General features: G+C 47.3%; 1 protein-coding gene across 1 annotated transcript in view; it reads right to left on the bottom strand.

Moving 5' to 3' along the window:
- Nucleotides 1-15,752, bottom strand: part of RSKR (ribosomal protein S6 kinase related) — a 46,545-nt gene that overhangs the window by 5,801 nt on the left and 24,992 nt on the right. Inside the window, exon 10 of the mRNA XM_078681107.1 lies at nucleotides 13,241-13,329. Within this exon, the coding sequence (XP_078537233.1) occupies nucleotides 13,241-13,329 (89 nt within the window). The remainder of the gene's footprint in view (nucleotides 1-13,240; nucleotides 13,330-15,752) is intronic.

The following is a 15,752-nucleotide window of genomic DNA, read 5'->3' as shown; positions in this document are numbered from 1 at the left end:
TGTGGTCTGTAAGAATACTACAGGGGTGGGGGGCGGTTGCAAACAAGATGCACCACTCCTTCTTTTGTAACAGGGGGCCGATATTGCAGCCCTGCTGCAAAACAGGCCCCCACAGGCACAAAACCAGACCGCACCCCTCCGGGAAATGGTAGCATTTATCATGGCACACATCCTGGTCTTGTAGCAATATGGCATGATTCCTTGATTACCACTGCAGAGTCTGATTCAGCTTACGGTGAAGTGCTACTTTTGCTGTGCTCCATTCCTGTTCTCTTTTTGGTGATCTTTTTACAATCATCGAGTTGTGGTTGTAGAATCTCTGTGTTTAAAGGTCAAGGCACGAGAGCTGACGATTTTTCACGTTCAATAAGGATGTAAGGATACCAGTTTCCCAGCCAGCAGTAGAAGGTGGGTGAAGGGGGGGAGGGGTGGGGTGGGGGGGATCTGGGAGTGTTTTATTTCATTGCATCAATTGGATTCCTATGCACATTCCATTCCAGATTCCTCCAATATAAAATATATTTCCAGTCTAGATTCCATTCCAAATGACCTTAAAGCAGGCAGTAACACAAAGAGAGGGGGTAAGTACTGAATGAATAATCAGATACTGTTGAAAATTAGTACGTTTTGGTGAACATTATCTGCGCCATCTTGCCTCTTCCCCTGATGCCACACTTTTGTCGTGTGCACCCGCCATTTTAAGATGCCCCGATCAGAACGAACCCTTTTGCATGCCGCTGGCCCCTGACATAGCCCTTCGCCTTCACTAAGCCTGCACGCTGACCAACCCCCTGCTTGCACCTGCCTAGAATCATAAACCCCTCTTCGGCGCTGCTCTGCCCCAGGCCCTCATCCTGTTCCCAGCGCGACACCTCCCTTCTTCCCTTTCATGATCCCCGGCCCTTAGATGCAAACCCCCTTTTTCCCGTGTGCCCGTTTGTCTTCCCCGTTCCCAGGCCGACACCCAGCTCTGCCGATACCATTCCTTGCCCCTCCCCGTACAATAGAAAGCTTCCCCCATCAAAGGATCCCCGGGTTGATCAAAGCCCCCACTCCATGAGATCCGATCAAACCCCCCACATTCCGTGAATCAGCGGAATATCCAGCCGCGCGATACTCATCACCTGTTGTGACTAGGGTGGGGACTTCAACTGTAAATGTGTGTGGGAACAGGCCCAAAGGGGAGTTCCGGGAATGTCTTTTCCGTACATCAAAGCTTTAACATGAATATGTAATCTGCAATAAAGTCATAAAACAGTGTATAAGAGGCCAGGCCTCAGAAATGTAGCTAGAGCACCTCAGAACGATACCTTCTGCCCGTTTTGTTGTGTTCTCCTCCGGAGAGAATAAAAACCTTGTTTCCTGCCTTCCAGTCTCCAGCGCCTGCCTCTTCATTGATTAAATGACTAGAGGGTCACAGAGGCAATACCGCCGGGCAAATACCGATTGTCCCCGACCCGACCGAGGTTTCAACAATTGGCGTCCCAAGCGTGGGGCCCATCAGCGACTCGTGGATCCAGTGGGAGAGGTCCCGACGACAGAGTGAACGACTGCAACGATCGGGAGAGCTCTTGCCCAATAGACCCTCGTCTGGCAGCCGATCATCCGAACTTCACTAGTTCCGAACAGACCTCTCTCGAGTGATCTACGGTCCTGACTGGGGACCATTAGGAGTGCCGTGAGAAATACGAGAAAAAGAGGACGATCGGGCGCTGGATTCGGAAGACAAGAAACTGTCCACATGGTCCGGGTAAGGTCGTGTAATCACGACAAGGTGCGAAATGATTGCTTGATTGTTTGATTGCTTGATTATTTATAAAATACTAGTATTACTCTTTGTTTGACCTAATTGGAGATTCACTGTCTGCACACGGAGAAACAGTAGGCTCCTTCTCTTTTGCAAACGGTGAAGGATAGGTAACGTAACCGTCGCGCCTATCTTTCTCCCCCACTGACTCTATTATTTCTCAACGGTTTTTGGGAGACTCCCCACTCCCTCACTGATTAACTGGGTTCTTTAACCCCGAACTACTGTTCACAGATTGTCTTCTGGAGATTCTCTGTCTGCAAACCGGAAACAACAGCTTCCTCTTTGCGGTTAGTGAAAGGGTAGAGGACGCAGACTTTTGCGCCCTACTTACTCTCCCCATTGTCCTTTTTCTATCCTATTTATTTATTTATTAATTGCTTGATTGTTCCGCGTTCTTGGTTACTCTTTTTTTTATTTTTGTTCATGAGGTATTCACTGCCTGCAAACAACGTAGAATAGGAATATTCTGTCTAGTCTTTGCACCTAGTGATAAGATAGGCACTGCTGACTTATTAGTCCCTCGTTACGAGCCGTCATGTCTGTCTTCTCCCCATTGATTGATAATTGGTTCAGCCCGGACCGTGTATTAGAGGTGGACCATATAGCTCCACTAGAAGGCACCCCTAATAAGGACATGTTCATAAACTATGGATTAGTTACCATAGCCTATAATAAATTGTGGCACAGGTATACCAAAGAAAGTCAAGACAAACAGTGGCCACTGGCAGGATCCTTTGACCTTGATAAAATAGAAACGTTAGAAATAGCCCTTCGAAATAATAAGACAACGCCTATTATGCTCGACAGTCTCGGTATGTGGCGCAGAGAGGCTATGCAACGACAGAGAAAAGACGAGGACAAACCAAGTAGAGAAATATACCGACAGGACAACCCCAGGACACCGCTACCCACAACTTATCCCCCGACACTATGCAAAAGACGACCAGACTTAGGGCCAGACCAATGCGCTTTTTGTAGATATGTCGGACACTGGAAAGCCCAATGCCCGACTCTACTGAGCGTGAGTAAAGGCAAAGGGCCGACAGGAACGACAGACCGGCAGTACGAGAAAAAGCGCGAGACAAAGAAGAACCCGACTTACATAGACAGACCAGATAGAACCACCACGTTTGATTATGCCCGATGGCACAGATTTCGCCAGGACAATTTCAGCGGCATGCTCAAGTTCTCCTAGGTCGGGCAACGTCAAGACGGGAACCCAGCCTCGCTTTAAAATTCACAGACGGAAAGAGATAATCATGACCAATAACTGTTTTATATTCGTCTTGGGTCTTTGTATGTCGTACTTGTACTGTCCCCCGTCTGAGTTTGTGTGTATGTAATGTACGAATCTGCGTCATCCCTCTACACGTGTTTCCGTGTTACTCAACCTCTGTTAGCATGAATTCTAGAACTGCCGAAAAGGACTCTGGTCCAACTGCCAGTAATGGGAAACATTTCCCCCTGATGCTGCTTCCGGACTGAGCCGGCCCCGCCCAAGATGGCGCTGGTATCAATCGGAACTTACGAACACCTCGTGGTGTTCCTTCGCACTAATATAAACTTGATGTTCTGAGACTTTATATGATCCTTTGTACACTTGGCTAGAAAAGACAAGGAGAGCTCACTCGACGAACAGTATGAAAGGATCCCGTTACAAATGTTGATTACAAATGTACAATATATTATATTTTTTATAGCTGATGTATAACCTCATCTACGACGCACACATACGGTATACATATAGGAAATCTGATTGCAACTATTATGATTATGCTTCTAAATTATGAAAATGAATGCCCCCCCGAACCCCCAGCCAATTAATAGACGTTTTAGTTTCTTACAAATGAATGAATAAAACTTTCCGATGTTTTTATTGCTGCAAACGACACCCCCCACTGTACGCACTTTAGCCATTGCCACGACCGGCCAAATACGACCGCACCCTCATAATCCACGTGCTGAAATGATTTTGCAAAATAAAGTTTTTTTGAAACTATGGACGGGTATTGCATGCTTTATTTTAAAAATGTGGGATCGGTGGGAAAGTTCTTTTCTGTGCACCCTACTCTGCTCTCTCTTTAAGGTTAAAAGAAGATGGTTGCCCAGCCCTGGAGGACGGATCGGATCGACAAACACGACACTCTGCCTTCAAAGTACGCGACTGACCCATGTACTCTCGCATAGAGGAAGACCTTGACTTCCAAGGATGGGTAAAACGAACGGTGTAAATGAGGGAATGTAAAAGGAGGGTGAAATGAAATGGTGTAAATGTTATAAAGTACAACGTTCCAAGGTATCAGGGAACGGAGCTGACCCAAGAACCGAAGAACCTTAGAACGCCACAGCGTTGAAAGAGGTTTAAGGATCCCGATAGTGAGATACATCCTTTTGACTAGATACCTCGTACTAGGCACCTCTGGTTTCCTTTTTACGTTTTCCCCGCACACGACCTATAAGGGCACACTGCCCCCCTCCCCTCCCGACCCCAGAAACCATACCCCCGGGGCCCTGCCCCGAGGAGGAAAGACGAGTAAGAGGTAAGTAAAGGACTTATGAATCCATGTATCTGAATATGCGCGAATGCTGTCTCCCCCACCCCCTTTTTTTCTTCCCTCTGCAGGTTACATCAGAGATTACAGCCGAGGTGTGGCGAAGATCCGAAGCCTTGCCATGTCTAATACACGAAGCAGACTAGCGCCGCAAGGTGGTGCCTAAGCACGCCTGCAAACTACTCACGTATCGAACAAACCCGAAAAATTAGCACAACCTGATAAAAAGTGATCACCCTTAAACCAGACCGGACGAATGAACCCATGTCACATATGATGCGAAACTATGAGAGAATGTGTGTGGGTGACTGAGGCGTTGACCCAACTGGTCGAAGGACCGAGAATGCGAGAAAGTGCGACAAAATGGTACCTCCTTTCTTCTTTCCTTTTTCTCAAGGCACGTCCCCTCTACCCTGTCTAATGCTCAAACTGCATGATTACAAGATTCTAACGCAAACCCGTGAATGCCCTTTACTGTGTAATGCACTAAATAGCCTTTCTTGAATACACTGCCACCCTCTCTGTTGCACGTGTACTATTTAGCCTGCCGTTGCGCTCTCTCTCTCTCTCTCTCTCTCTCTCTCTCTCTCTCTCTCTCTCTCTCTCTCTCTCCCTCTATTTTTGCACTCCCACTCTTCCGAGTGATTAGCCCCGAAATTGGCAGACTGCCACCCCTAGCACACCACCTAATTGGCTTCAAATACCGTCAGTATTTGCACAAAAAAAACTTGTCTTTAATACAATCACCCTGAGACCGCGTCATTACCTCTCCTTTTCCGCTAGAAGTCAATGAACCGAGGTTGGGCCGTAAGGGAAAGGACAGGTAAGACGACAGAGGTTCCCTAATCTGGCCCGTAATAAGGGAACTACATGTCAACGGCTCCTATGGTATAAGAAAGGACCTTAGAATACGCGACCCTCCCCACCCCGAATTGTCGCAATACCCAAACAGGAAAAATGATCACCCCTGTTACATCCCCTGTATCAGCCGCCCAAAAACTGGAGTTATGAAACTACCCCTCATTTCCGGTTGTGAGAGATGGGTCGATTTATGCCCTTACCACAAGTTTCCTATGTCCCTGGTTGTCTCCCATAAAACCCCTGTCCTTTCTAATTAAGTAATCGGGCTGTAAAAGGTTACGTAGGATCCAGAATGATGTTTTACAAGGTTAACAGACTAGTCCAAGGTAAAGAAATCATCGAAATGAACCCCGTAGTAGTTGAAAAGCAGGATGCATCGATAGAAAAGAAATGTTTAGCCATGTTCGTCTCTCAGCAAAATGCCTGTGTAGTACCATGTTGACAACTCACAGTACCCTTTGTAAATGTAAAACTCTAGAGAACGGCATATCTTTGCCAGGTTCGTCTCACGAAGGTGGGTCACCATCAGATGAACTGTCGTGACTGTAATAAATAATTGTGAAGGAAAGTCATAGTAAATCCAACAGGCCCATCACCGGTCATTCATATGCCAGTTGTGAACACTAATATAACGGGCATTTTCATTCTTTGCCTGGAGCTGGGAGAGAAATAGACTTTTTGATTATCTTCATCTGCAAATTCTCTAAAGACTGTCTTTTCAAACTTGTTTAAGGGCACTGCTGTTGGAGGAGAGAAGGACCGGATGTGGGAGCACGAGGCCTGACTGCAGACTAAGGAACACCTGCGACATTAGCCAAGGCGAGACCACGACAGAAAAGAGCTGCAGGACGAGGCACTGTTTTCGACAACATGAGAAGAAAGGGCCGACCTGATGCCCCTGCTCGATGTCCAGTGTTTGCCGACAAGTACCCGCTCTCTGAATTCGGTCACACGCCCGCCTATCTGAAGTCTCTCGTTCCCCTAGTTTGTTCCTAATTTGGCCTTGCTCCATCCCCCTTTTCCTCCGACCTACCCTATGGACTGTTTTGTACGCTCTTCTTCCATCTGACCTTTCTGACAATCACCTCAAAGGACACAGGGCGAAAAGGACCTTTCCGACCAGAAACGCGAGGAAAGGGTCGTGCCCTGCAACGCAGAACTTAGAATAGAGCTGGACTTGTAGCTCCACCGCCGGTGCTCCACAGCGCCAACGAAAGGCAACAAAGAATAATGAGAACTCGTTAAACTTCGAACATTTGACATCCTCAATCGCCGTTTCTGCTAGGCCTCATTTCTCTCCCAGCCGCCATTGTATTGATCATGCTCCAATCCGAATCTGATATATGTAATAACCTGCCAGTCCACGTTATGAAATGTACTCGCTGCTCTCGCTACAGAATCGTTTTTGTATTGCATTCCTATGACTTTCCTGCTAAACAAATTGATCAAAGTTTATCAAATAGGTCCACCTCCTAAAAACTAGAAATGTTAAAATGTATTGTTTACAACTCTTTTTCATCCAGGGTTCCTACCGTTTTCTTTCTCATGCCCACCACAATAGAACCGAGTAGAAAATGAACCAGCAAGATGTCTTGAATATGTTAAAGGGAGGACTGTTGAAAATTAGTACGTTTTGGTGAACATTATCTGCGCCATCTTGCCTCTTCCCCTGATGCCACACTTTTGTCGTGCGCACCCGCCATTTTAAGATGCCCCGATCAGAACGAACCCTTTTGCATGCCGCTGGCCCCTGACATAGCCCTTCGCCTTCACTAAGCCTGCACGCTGACCAACCCCCTGCTTGCACCTGCCTAGAATCATAAACCCCTCTTCGGCGCTGCTCTGCCCCAGGCCCTCATCCTGTTACCAGCGCGACACCTCCCTTCTTCCCTTTCATGATCCCCGGCCCTTAGATGCAAACCCCCTTTTTCCCGTGTGCCCGTTTGTCTTCCCCGTTCCCAGGCCGACACCCAGCTCTGCCGATACCATTCCTTGCCCCTCCCCGTACAATAGAAAGCTTCCCCCATCAAAGGATCCCCGGGTTGATCAAAGCCCCCACTCCATGAGATCCGATCAAACCCCCCACATTCCGTGAATCAGCGGAATATCCAGCCGCGCGATACTCATCACCTGTTGTGACTAGGGTGGGGACTTCAACTGTAAATGTGTGTGGGAACAGGCCCAAAGGGGAGTTCCGGGAATGTCTTTTCTGTACATCAAAGCTTTAACATGAATATGTAATCTGCAATAAAGTCATAAAACAGTGTTTAAGAGGCCAGGCCTCAGAAATGTAGCTAGAGCACCTCAGAACGATACCTTCTGCCCGTTTTGTTGTGTTCTCCTCCGGAGAGAATAAAAACCTTGTTTCCTGCCTTCCAGTCTCCAGCGCCTGCCTCTTCATTGATTAAATGACTAGAGGGTCACAGAGGCAATACCGCCGGGCAAATACCGATTGTCCCCGACCCGACCGAGGTTTCAACAATACCAGCAGCAGATACCCAGTTTGTTCCAAGTGTTAAAAATCTGCAGATTACCAGATCAGAGTATACCTATGTACACACCTGCTATGAAACTGATGCTGGTTTGTTGGAACGTGAACAGAACGTGTATTGGATTCACGTTTTCTTTGCTACTTTGGGGTAGGTGGCTACTCCCCCCATGTATTTGAAGAGGTACTGATGCAGTATGCTGTATGAATATGTAACTGCTTACAAATTTATTTGAAGGCAACAAGGGGACCCAAGTTAAGTCAGCCAGGGACCTCAGGAGTCAATTATTTTAAACAACAGTGGTCCCTAGGGAAATAAAGGATGAGGATCACGAAAGGTTGCTTTATTCACTTCCCTGATTTTTTTTAAAAACAGCATTTTTGTGATTGTGAGAGAGGGAATTTGGGGGGGAGGTTAGTGGTTTCAACGGGGACACACAAAGTCTGTACGTTGTTTTTATGTCAGTAGGGCTACTCGTTTTGATGCTGCATTTTTAATGGTCCTCTTTTAAAAACTGAGTCAAAACCCGAGTGGACCTTCCCCTCGCTCCTGGGCGGCACTGCTGGGGGGTAATCCACGAGACAGCGGCCATATTGGACGCAACTCGCGTTGCTCGCGGTCAGCCTTCTAGATGACGCACGCTGCTCGCCGGCTTCAGGCAAACCTTATTTAGCCGGGCTTGTGTAGCAGAGCGGTGCATCTCGAAAGGTTGCTTTGTTCTCTTCCCTGATTTTTTTTAAAAACAGCATTTTCGTGATTGTGAGAGAGGGAATTTGGGGGGGGAGGTTAGTGGTTTCAACGGTGACACACAAAGTCTGTACCTCGTTTTTATGTCAGTAGGGCTACTCGTTTTGATGCTGCATTTTTAATGGTCCTCTTTTAAAAATCGAGTCAAAAACCGAGTGCACCTTCCCCTCACTCCTGGGCGGCACTGCTGGGGGGTAATCCACGAGACAGTGGCCATATTGGACGCGACTCACGTTGCTCGCGGTCAGCGTTCTAGATGCCCGTCCGCGCGATTCAGCGCTCAGGGCGAGTCATTCTGCCCGGCACGACAGGGGTAGCTACGGCAATGGCACCATCCATTTTACGAGTGAGGGGCTGAAATCCTTGAAACCCCCTTCCTGTCCGTCCCACAGAGTTTGGTCTACTGGTCCTTCTAGGGACTTTGCTTGTGTGGACTGTGCCTTTAGATTAGCTTCAGAGCCCTTGGCAACGCTTATACCTGTGAATACACCTATGGTGGGGAACATTAGCGCCTGCCTCATCAATGCCAGATCAGTGAAGAAGCATCATGTTGATGTTGCTGATCTGATTATGGACAATGGTCTGGACATTTTGTTCGTCACTGAGACTTGGTTTGATGCCTACTCTAACCCTATAGTGGCACTGGCCACACCTGCTGTTTTCAAAGTCCATCAGGTGGATCGTCAGGTAGGCAGAGGTGGTGGCCTAGCCATCTGGTTTAGGGATGGCTGGGCCTTTCACAGTGAACTATCCTCCCATCCTGGGGGACTGTGAGGTTCTAAATTTTAGCATACAATTCTCTGCCCGCTTTACGCTCTGGGGGTCTCTGGTCTATTGGCCACCTGGGCCGTCCAAGAACTTTTTGGACTCTTGTGGGGATGCACTGGCTGAGCGTGCATTGCGCTTCTCAAAGTTTGTGTTTCTCGGTGATGTCAATATCCACCTTGACCACGTTGAGGCGTCGGATTCTTCAGCTCTCTTGGACGCTTTCCATTTGGCGAACCTCTCACAAAGAGTCCCGTTTCCCACCCATCTTGGAGGGCACACCCTAGACATCATCGGGGCTAACTTCCATTGCCCTCCAGCCTCTAGAAGACTGGACTCAGAGGTGCTGAGTTCTTCTCTGACTGCTTCCTGCCCCTCCCTTTTAGGGGACTTGGAGGATAACGTATCCCGGTTTGCTGATTGGATTACTGGCTCGGTTGCTTCTCTGTCTGCTCCTTGTCAGTTTAAGCTGAGGAGAGAGTCCCCCTCCAAGCCTTGGTTTCCCTCCAAGCTGAGGACTCTGAAACATGAGTGCAAAATAGCAGAGAGAGCCTGGCGTGCCTGTGGCTACCGTCCAACTGACAAAAACACTCTCACAGCTAAACAAAGACTCTATTATGCGGCTATAGGAGAGGCCAAAGGCCAGTATTATGCCACTCGCATTGAGCGAGCAAATAACAATTCCAAAGAAATCTTCTCTATTGTACAGAGTTTTTTGCCCCCCAGTGCACAGGTGGCAGTCACACCTGTTTCAGAAACTTGGTGTAACACCTTGGGTCATTCTTTAGGGACAAAATATTCAGCATCCAAGAATCGCTATTCATTTCTTCGAAGAATCTCGGTGTGGTGTTATCTTTACCTATTAGCAGGGCTGAGCCGTTCTCCAAATTTTCGGAGTTTAGGCCAGTTGACTCTGCCAGCTCCCTTAAAATTCTTAAGGCCCTTAAGTCTGGCTCACCCAACGACCCCTGTGCAGCCAGGCTTTTGTCGGATCTGGCTGACACCATAAATATAGAAGTGAATCTCATGATCAACAAATCACTATGTATGGCTTGTGTTCCTAAGGCTTGGAAACATGCCCTGATTCTTCCATTACTTTAGAAGCCGTCTCTTGATCCATTGGTGCCTGAGAATTATCGCCCTATCTTGCTTCTACCAAGTATGGGGAAAGTATGCGAGAAAGCTGTCACCTTCCAACTCACCAATTTTGTTGAGGAGGAAAATAAGCTTCATCCGGCACAGTCGGGCTTCCGTGCTGCCCAAAGCACGGAATCCGCATTGCTGGAGGTCATTGAGGCAATCCGGGAGTGTTTGAATGCCGGCGGGAGAGCAGCATTGGTTATGCTAGATCTCTTGGCGGCATTCAATACCGTCCCTCATGCCATGCTTCTCAATCGCTTGTCTGAAATAGGCATCTCCGGTAAGGCTCTTCAATGGATTAGCTCCTTCCTGGAGGGTCGGCAGCAGCAGGTCTGGCTCCCTCCTAGTGCCTCTGCATCCATGCCTGTGACGACGGAGGTGCCACAGGGGTCATCACTTAGCCCCTCCTGTTTAACATCTATGTGACTCCGCTGGTGTATCTTGCGGAGTCACTTGGGGCTAAGGTAATGGCATACGCAGATGACACCTAGTTGTTGTTTACTTGGCACAAGGTGGAAGACTCCGTTGGGACAGCTCAACACTGCTTATCCTCAGTCTTCCACTGGTTGGCCAATGAACAGCTAAAATGCAATGAAGAGAAGTCGGAGGTGCTGTTGTTTGGCTCATTTCCATCGGATTTTAGAGAGAGGTTTTGGCCTCCGGGTTTCCCCCGTCCCTCTGAGAGAAAAGGCGCCGTTAAAAACCTCGGCGTCTGGTTCGATGAAAATCTGAACTTTGTGACGCAAGTAAAGAAATTGTCCGGCACCTGCTTTGGCATATTGAAGAGCTTGAGGAAGTTTCTCCCCTTTCTGCCTAGCACTTCCAGAGAAACAGTGGTCCGTGCATTAATTCTGTCTCGCTTGGACTACGCCAATGCCCTCTTGTTCGGTTGTCTGGGTTTCCTTGTGAAAAAACTGCAAGTGGTGCAAAACTTGGCAGCCAGACTTCTTGTGGGTCTGTCATCCAGGGACAGTGTTTGGACACATTTGTTGCGCTCCGTGCACTGACTCCCAGTGGAATCGCGCCTGAAATTTAAAATGCTGACAATTGCTCAATGGGCCCTGTATGGCATAGGTCCCATCTATCTGCAAAAGAGATTTGCCTTCTATGCGCCAGGGAGACAGCTTCGTTCCTCTGCTCAATTGCTGATGCAGACCCCGAAGTTTAAGCGCCAGCGTCTTGGTGGTAATTCCTTTGTGCGCAGGGCTGGTTTGGCCTGGAGTCTGTTGCCCCTAGCCTTGCGGGGCACTAAAGATTCACTGCTGTTCAAGAAGAAACTCAAAACGTTGCTCTTTTAATCAGATGAGTGTGCATTTCTTTCTTTCTGAAGCAAGTGCCGGGACACTTCCAAGTAGCCGTGCGCTTTATAAATTAAATATAACATAACATAACATCACATGAATAAATATAGACCCGATCAGTGCTATATTAGTTTGACTTGTCCAGCCGGACAGAGGTCTGGTATTTAAGAAATATTTACAAACGAAGATACAAGAAGTGGGACACAAGCCTGTATCCTACTACATCAACAGAAACAAACATTTAAGAAACACAAAAGGAGGCTCAGGCAAAGCTCACTGTTTGTCACAGACAAAAGTTTCACGATGCGGGAAACAAATCGCAAGAAACACCTTTACATATTCAATTGATACCATTTCTAGTGACGTATAAGGTGTATTAAAGTGTCGACGGCGTTTCGATACAGGCTTGTGTCCCACTTTTTGTATCTTCGTTTGTAAATGTTTGCTAAAGGTTGGCCTACCTTTGGCTAGCTTGCTGTCCGCTACTTTGTTACTGCAACTACCATTACTTCTTCAATATTGTAAGTCACGCACTTTTACCTTCTGAACTCTCTGAGGTGCTCATTAACAGGTTAGTGCTAATTAGTCTTTTTGCTGAATATAATCTCTAAGTACTCATACGTCGTGGCAGTGATGTGCTCTGCAATCTGACTTCATGGCTATCGGCACCTGTGCTTGTGCTCTTCATGCAATGACTCCTCCCGGCAATGAAATGGCGCTCATTTCAGCTGGCAGTCTTATAGTAGTTTCGCAGTCGGTTTTATTTCCCTCCTTCTAAGCTGTCCTGTCAGCAGCCTCTGTAGTTTCGAATCTTGCCACAGCAGACTAAGACTATTTGAGTTCCAAAGTTCTCAGGAGAACGTGTTTCGTATTTTCTTTTTTTTTAAACTGTTTTTATTTATCTTTGAAATAACAAAAATACAAAAGATAACAAAAGAATAGTCAGCAGGCGTATCTCTCATATCTCCCATGTATACGGAGTAGATAATGAATACAATTGGTGGGAATTTGGAATATATAACATTACATTTCACTATTTCTAGGTCTCTCGTATTGTTCTCCCTCTCCCGTGTTTCGTATTTTCAAGCTCTATTTGCAGAAAGCCTGGATGTAATTTCATAGCCCCGAAAACATCAACTAGGGAAGCCACTATCTGGAGTTGGTTGTATCCGTATTGAACGCCCTAGTGGCACCCTAGACAGTACAACCCATGTTAAAAGGCATTGCTAGCCTGTGCTTTCTTGCCGTTTATTACCATTTATTGATAGCGTTTGTGGCCAGATTTCTCTTCCTCAGCTAATATCCTATGCTCAGCCTTCCACTATTCTCTCTACACTTCTTGTAGACAAGGCCTGGCAATGTTATTATTGAATCCAATAATCTAGGTGGCAATTGATGCATTTTATCATTTCTTATTTTTCTGTGCTGTTTACCCCAATTCCATATCCCTCTCCATCGATTCCAAGATGATGGCATGTGAAAATGTAGAACGCCCATCCAAAAAGTTCATCACTCTAGCATTTGAGTCAGACAGACACTAATCCCATTTTGACACAGGGCCAACTAAGAGCTTACCTTTCCCACAGCCAATGCGTAGAGCAAGACTCCCATAGACCACCAATCCACAGAATGATTGTAGGGTCCTCCTTGTAAGACCTCTGGAGCTAAGACCAAGAAGAAACAAGGGTCTTCAGACACACATCACACAGAACGGAAAAACTAATGCCTCAATCCAGGAGCCCTCATTTTTATGAAAGACAGCACCACAGGCAGTGGGAGGGTTTAATGCCCAATGCAATGCATCTGGGTCCACAACCTGGCCTCTCATCCTCCCTCCACCACCAGTGCTTGCAAAGCTCATGCATGGCCTAAGGGTGGCAGGAAAAGGGAAGGGTTCAGTTTTAAAGTTCAAGCTCCTCTCAAATGTGCATGGAGGATGAATCAGGAGAGAAAACATTCTATATCCAATTCTTGACACTCTTTCATGTACATAGGGGTGAATAGGGATACAAGATGAGGGAGGTGTTGGAATATCGGGTTTTACCCCCTGATATGTTTTGCAGAGCTTCTATGTATATGTTTCATGTTGCATACAATAGAGGCAATCAATCAATACCATTTGTATAGCACACCACTGTCACCCCTAGGGGTTTTTGGGCTTTGTGGGTGCGAAGTATCAGTCAAAGAGCAAGGTCTTGAGTTCCTTTCCAAAGTCCGCCAGGGAGGGTGCTGTTCGAAGATGGAGAGGTAGGTCGTTCCAGGCCATGGTGGCAATGTAGGAGAAGGAGCGGCTGCCGCTGCGATGGATGCAGGGGGTGTGTGCATGGCTAGTGAGGAGCACAGGTGTCTTGCAGGTAAGTGGAAGTTAAGTTGTTGGTTGATATAGGCCTGGTCCTTGATCATGCTGAGATTTGTAGGCGTGCATGAGGATCTTGAACTGGTATCTCTTCTGGATGGGGAGCGAGTGGAGGTTTCTGAGGAGTGGGGGGTGATATGGGTCCATTTGGGGAGGTCCAGAATGAGTCTGGCTGCAGCATTCCGAGTCTTTTGAGGAGCTGGGTGGAACTGCCGGCATAGAGAGTGTTGCCGTAGTAGAGGCGGCTGGTAATGAGGGCCTGAGTGACAGTCTTTCTGATGTTGACTGGGATCCATCTGAAGATTCTGCAGAGTGTGCGAAAGGTGTGGAAGCAGGAGGCAGTGACTGCATTGACTAGTCATTTCATGGTCAGTTTGCTGTCGAGGATGATGCTTAGGTTGCGTGCATGATCTGTAGGTGTGGGTGTTTTCCTGAGTTCTGCTGGTCACCAGCTGTGGTCCTGGATGGCTGTGTATTTCCTGAACATCAGTACTTCTATCTTGTCGGAGTTGAGTTCAAGGAAGTTTTCTCATTCAGTTGGTATTGTTGGTCATGGCGTCGCAGAAATGAATTTTGGTGGAGCAGGGGTCTTCAGTGAGCGAGAGGATGAGCTGAGTGTAGTCTGCACAGGAAATTATGTTAAGGCCGTGGGATCTGACAATGTCTGCGAGGGGGTTCTTGTAGGTGTTGAACAAGGTGGAGCTGAGGGATGAACCTTGGGGTAGGTCGCATGAGATGTCCGGAGGTAAAGGGAGGCAGCTGGTTGTTCTGTATGCGTCCTGTGAGGAAAGAGGTGATCCCCTTGAGAACCCTTTGCTGAATGCCGATGTTGTAAACTATGTTGATGAGGGTGTGGAGGGTAAAGGTGTCATAAGCAGCAGAGAGGCCGAGGAGGATCAGGGCCACAGTCTCTCCACAGTCGATGACGGTTATGGTGTTGCTCTGGCAGCGATCACGGCGGTCTCAGTGCTGTAGTTGGTATAGAATCCTGATTGGACAGCATCAAGTAGGTGGTTTTGTTCCAGGTAGTCGGTAAGTTGTTTGTTGATGGACTTCTTGGGTAGGGGAGCAGGGAGACTGGTCAATCGTTTTTTTGTTTGCCGGGGTCAGCAGAATGTTTCTTTAGGAGGGGTCTGACCTCTGCATGTTTCCATCTGTCTAGGAAGGCTGCTGTGGTGATGGAGGTGTAGATGATGCCGGTGAGTTCTGTGCTGATAGGGTCGGTCCTGAGGCTGAAAAGACGGCGGGGCAGGAGTCGGTGGGTGAGTGGAGACCAAGTGGTGATCATTCGGCTGGTGTTTGCTGGTTGCTCAAGGCTGTTGAGGTTGAGGTGCAGTGGATTAGGTGGGTGAATTTGTTGTAGATGGTGGTAATCTTGCTGTGGAAGTAGTATGAGGGGGATGGTGGTTGGGTAACACAATTATTGTTAGTGTATTTATAGGACACAGTGTGTGGTCAAGTACAGGGTCTAGAAATTAGGCTAATTTGTCATCTCTGCAGCTAATAATTATGTGGTTAGTTTGCCATGTTTTCCATAATTCACACTGATAGGGCAGTCTATGAAAATGTCCACTCTGGTGCACACATTGGATACAATGTAAGATGACCTTGTCTCGGAAGAAAAAAAGTAGCAATGGCCTACGTAACATTTTAAACAATAAGAATTGTTGAATTATTCTGTGTGATGATACATAAGCCAAACATAAGCCGAATTCTCCTCGCTCCATAATA

This window comes from Lissotriton helveticus, chromosome 3_1 (assembly GCF_964261635.1).
Source record: "Lissotriton helveticus chromosome 3_1, aLisHel1.1, whole genome shotgun sequence".
Classification (NCBI taxonomy): domain Eukaryota; kingdom Metazoa; phylum Chordata; class Amphibia; order Caudata; family Salamandridae; genus Lissotriton; species Lissotriton helveticus.
Note: the sequence above shows the minus strand (reverse complement) of the source record. Positions and strands in the feature narration are given on the sequence as shown.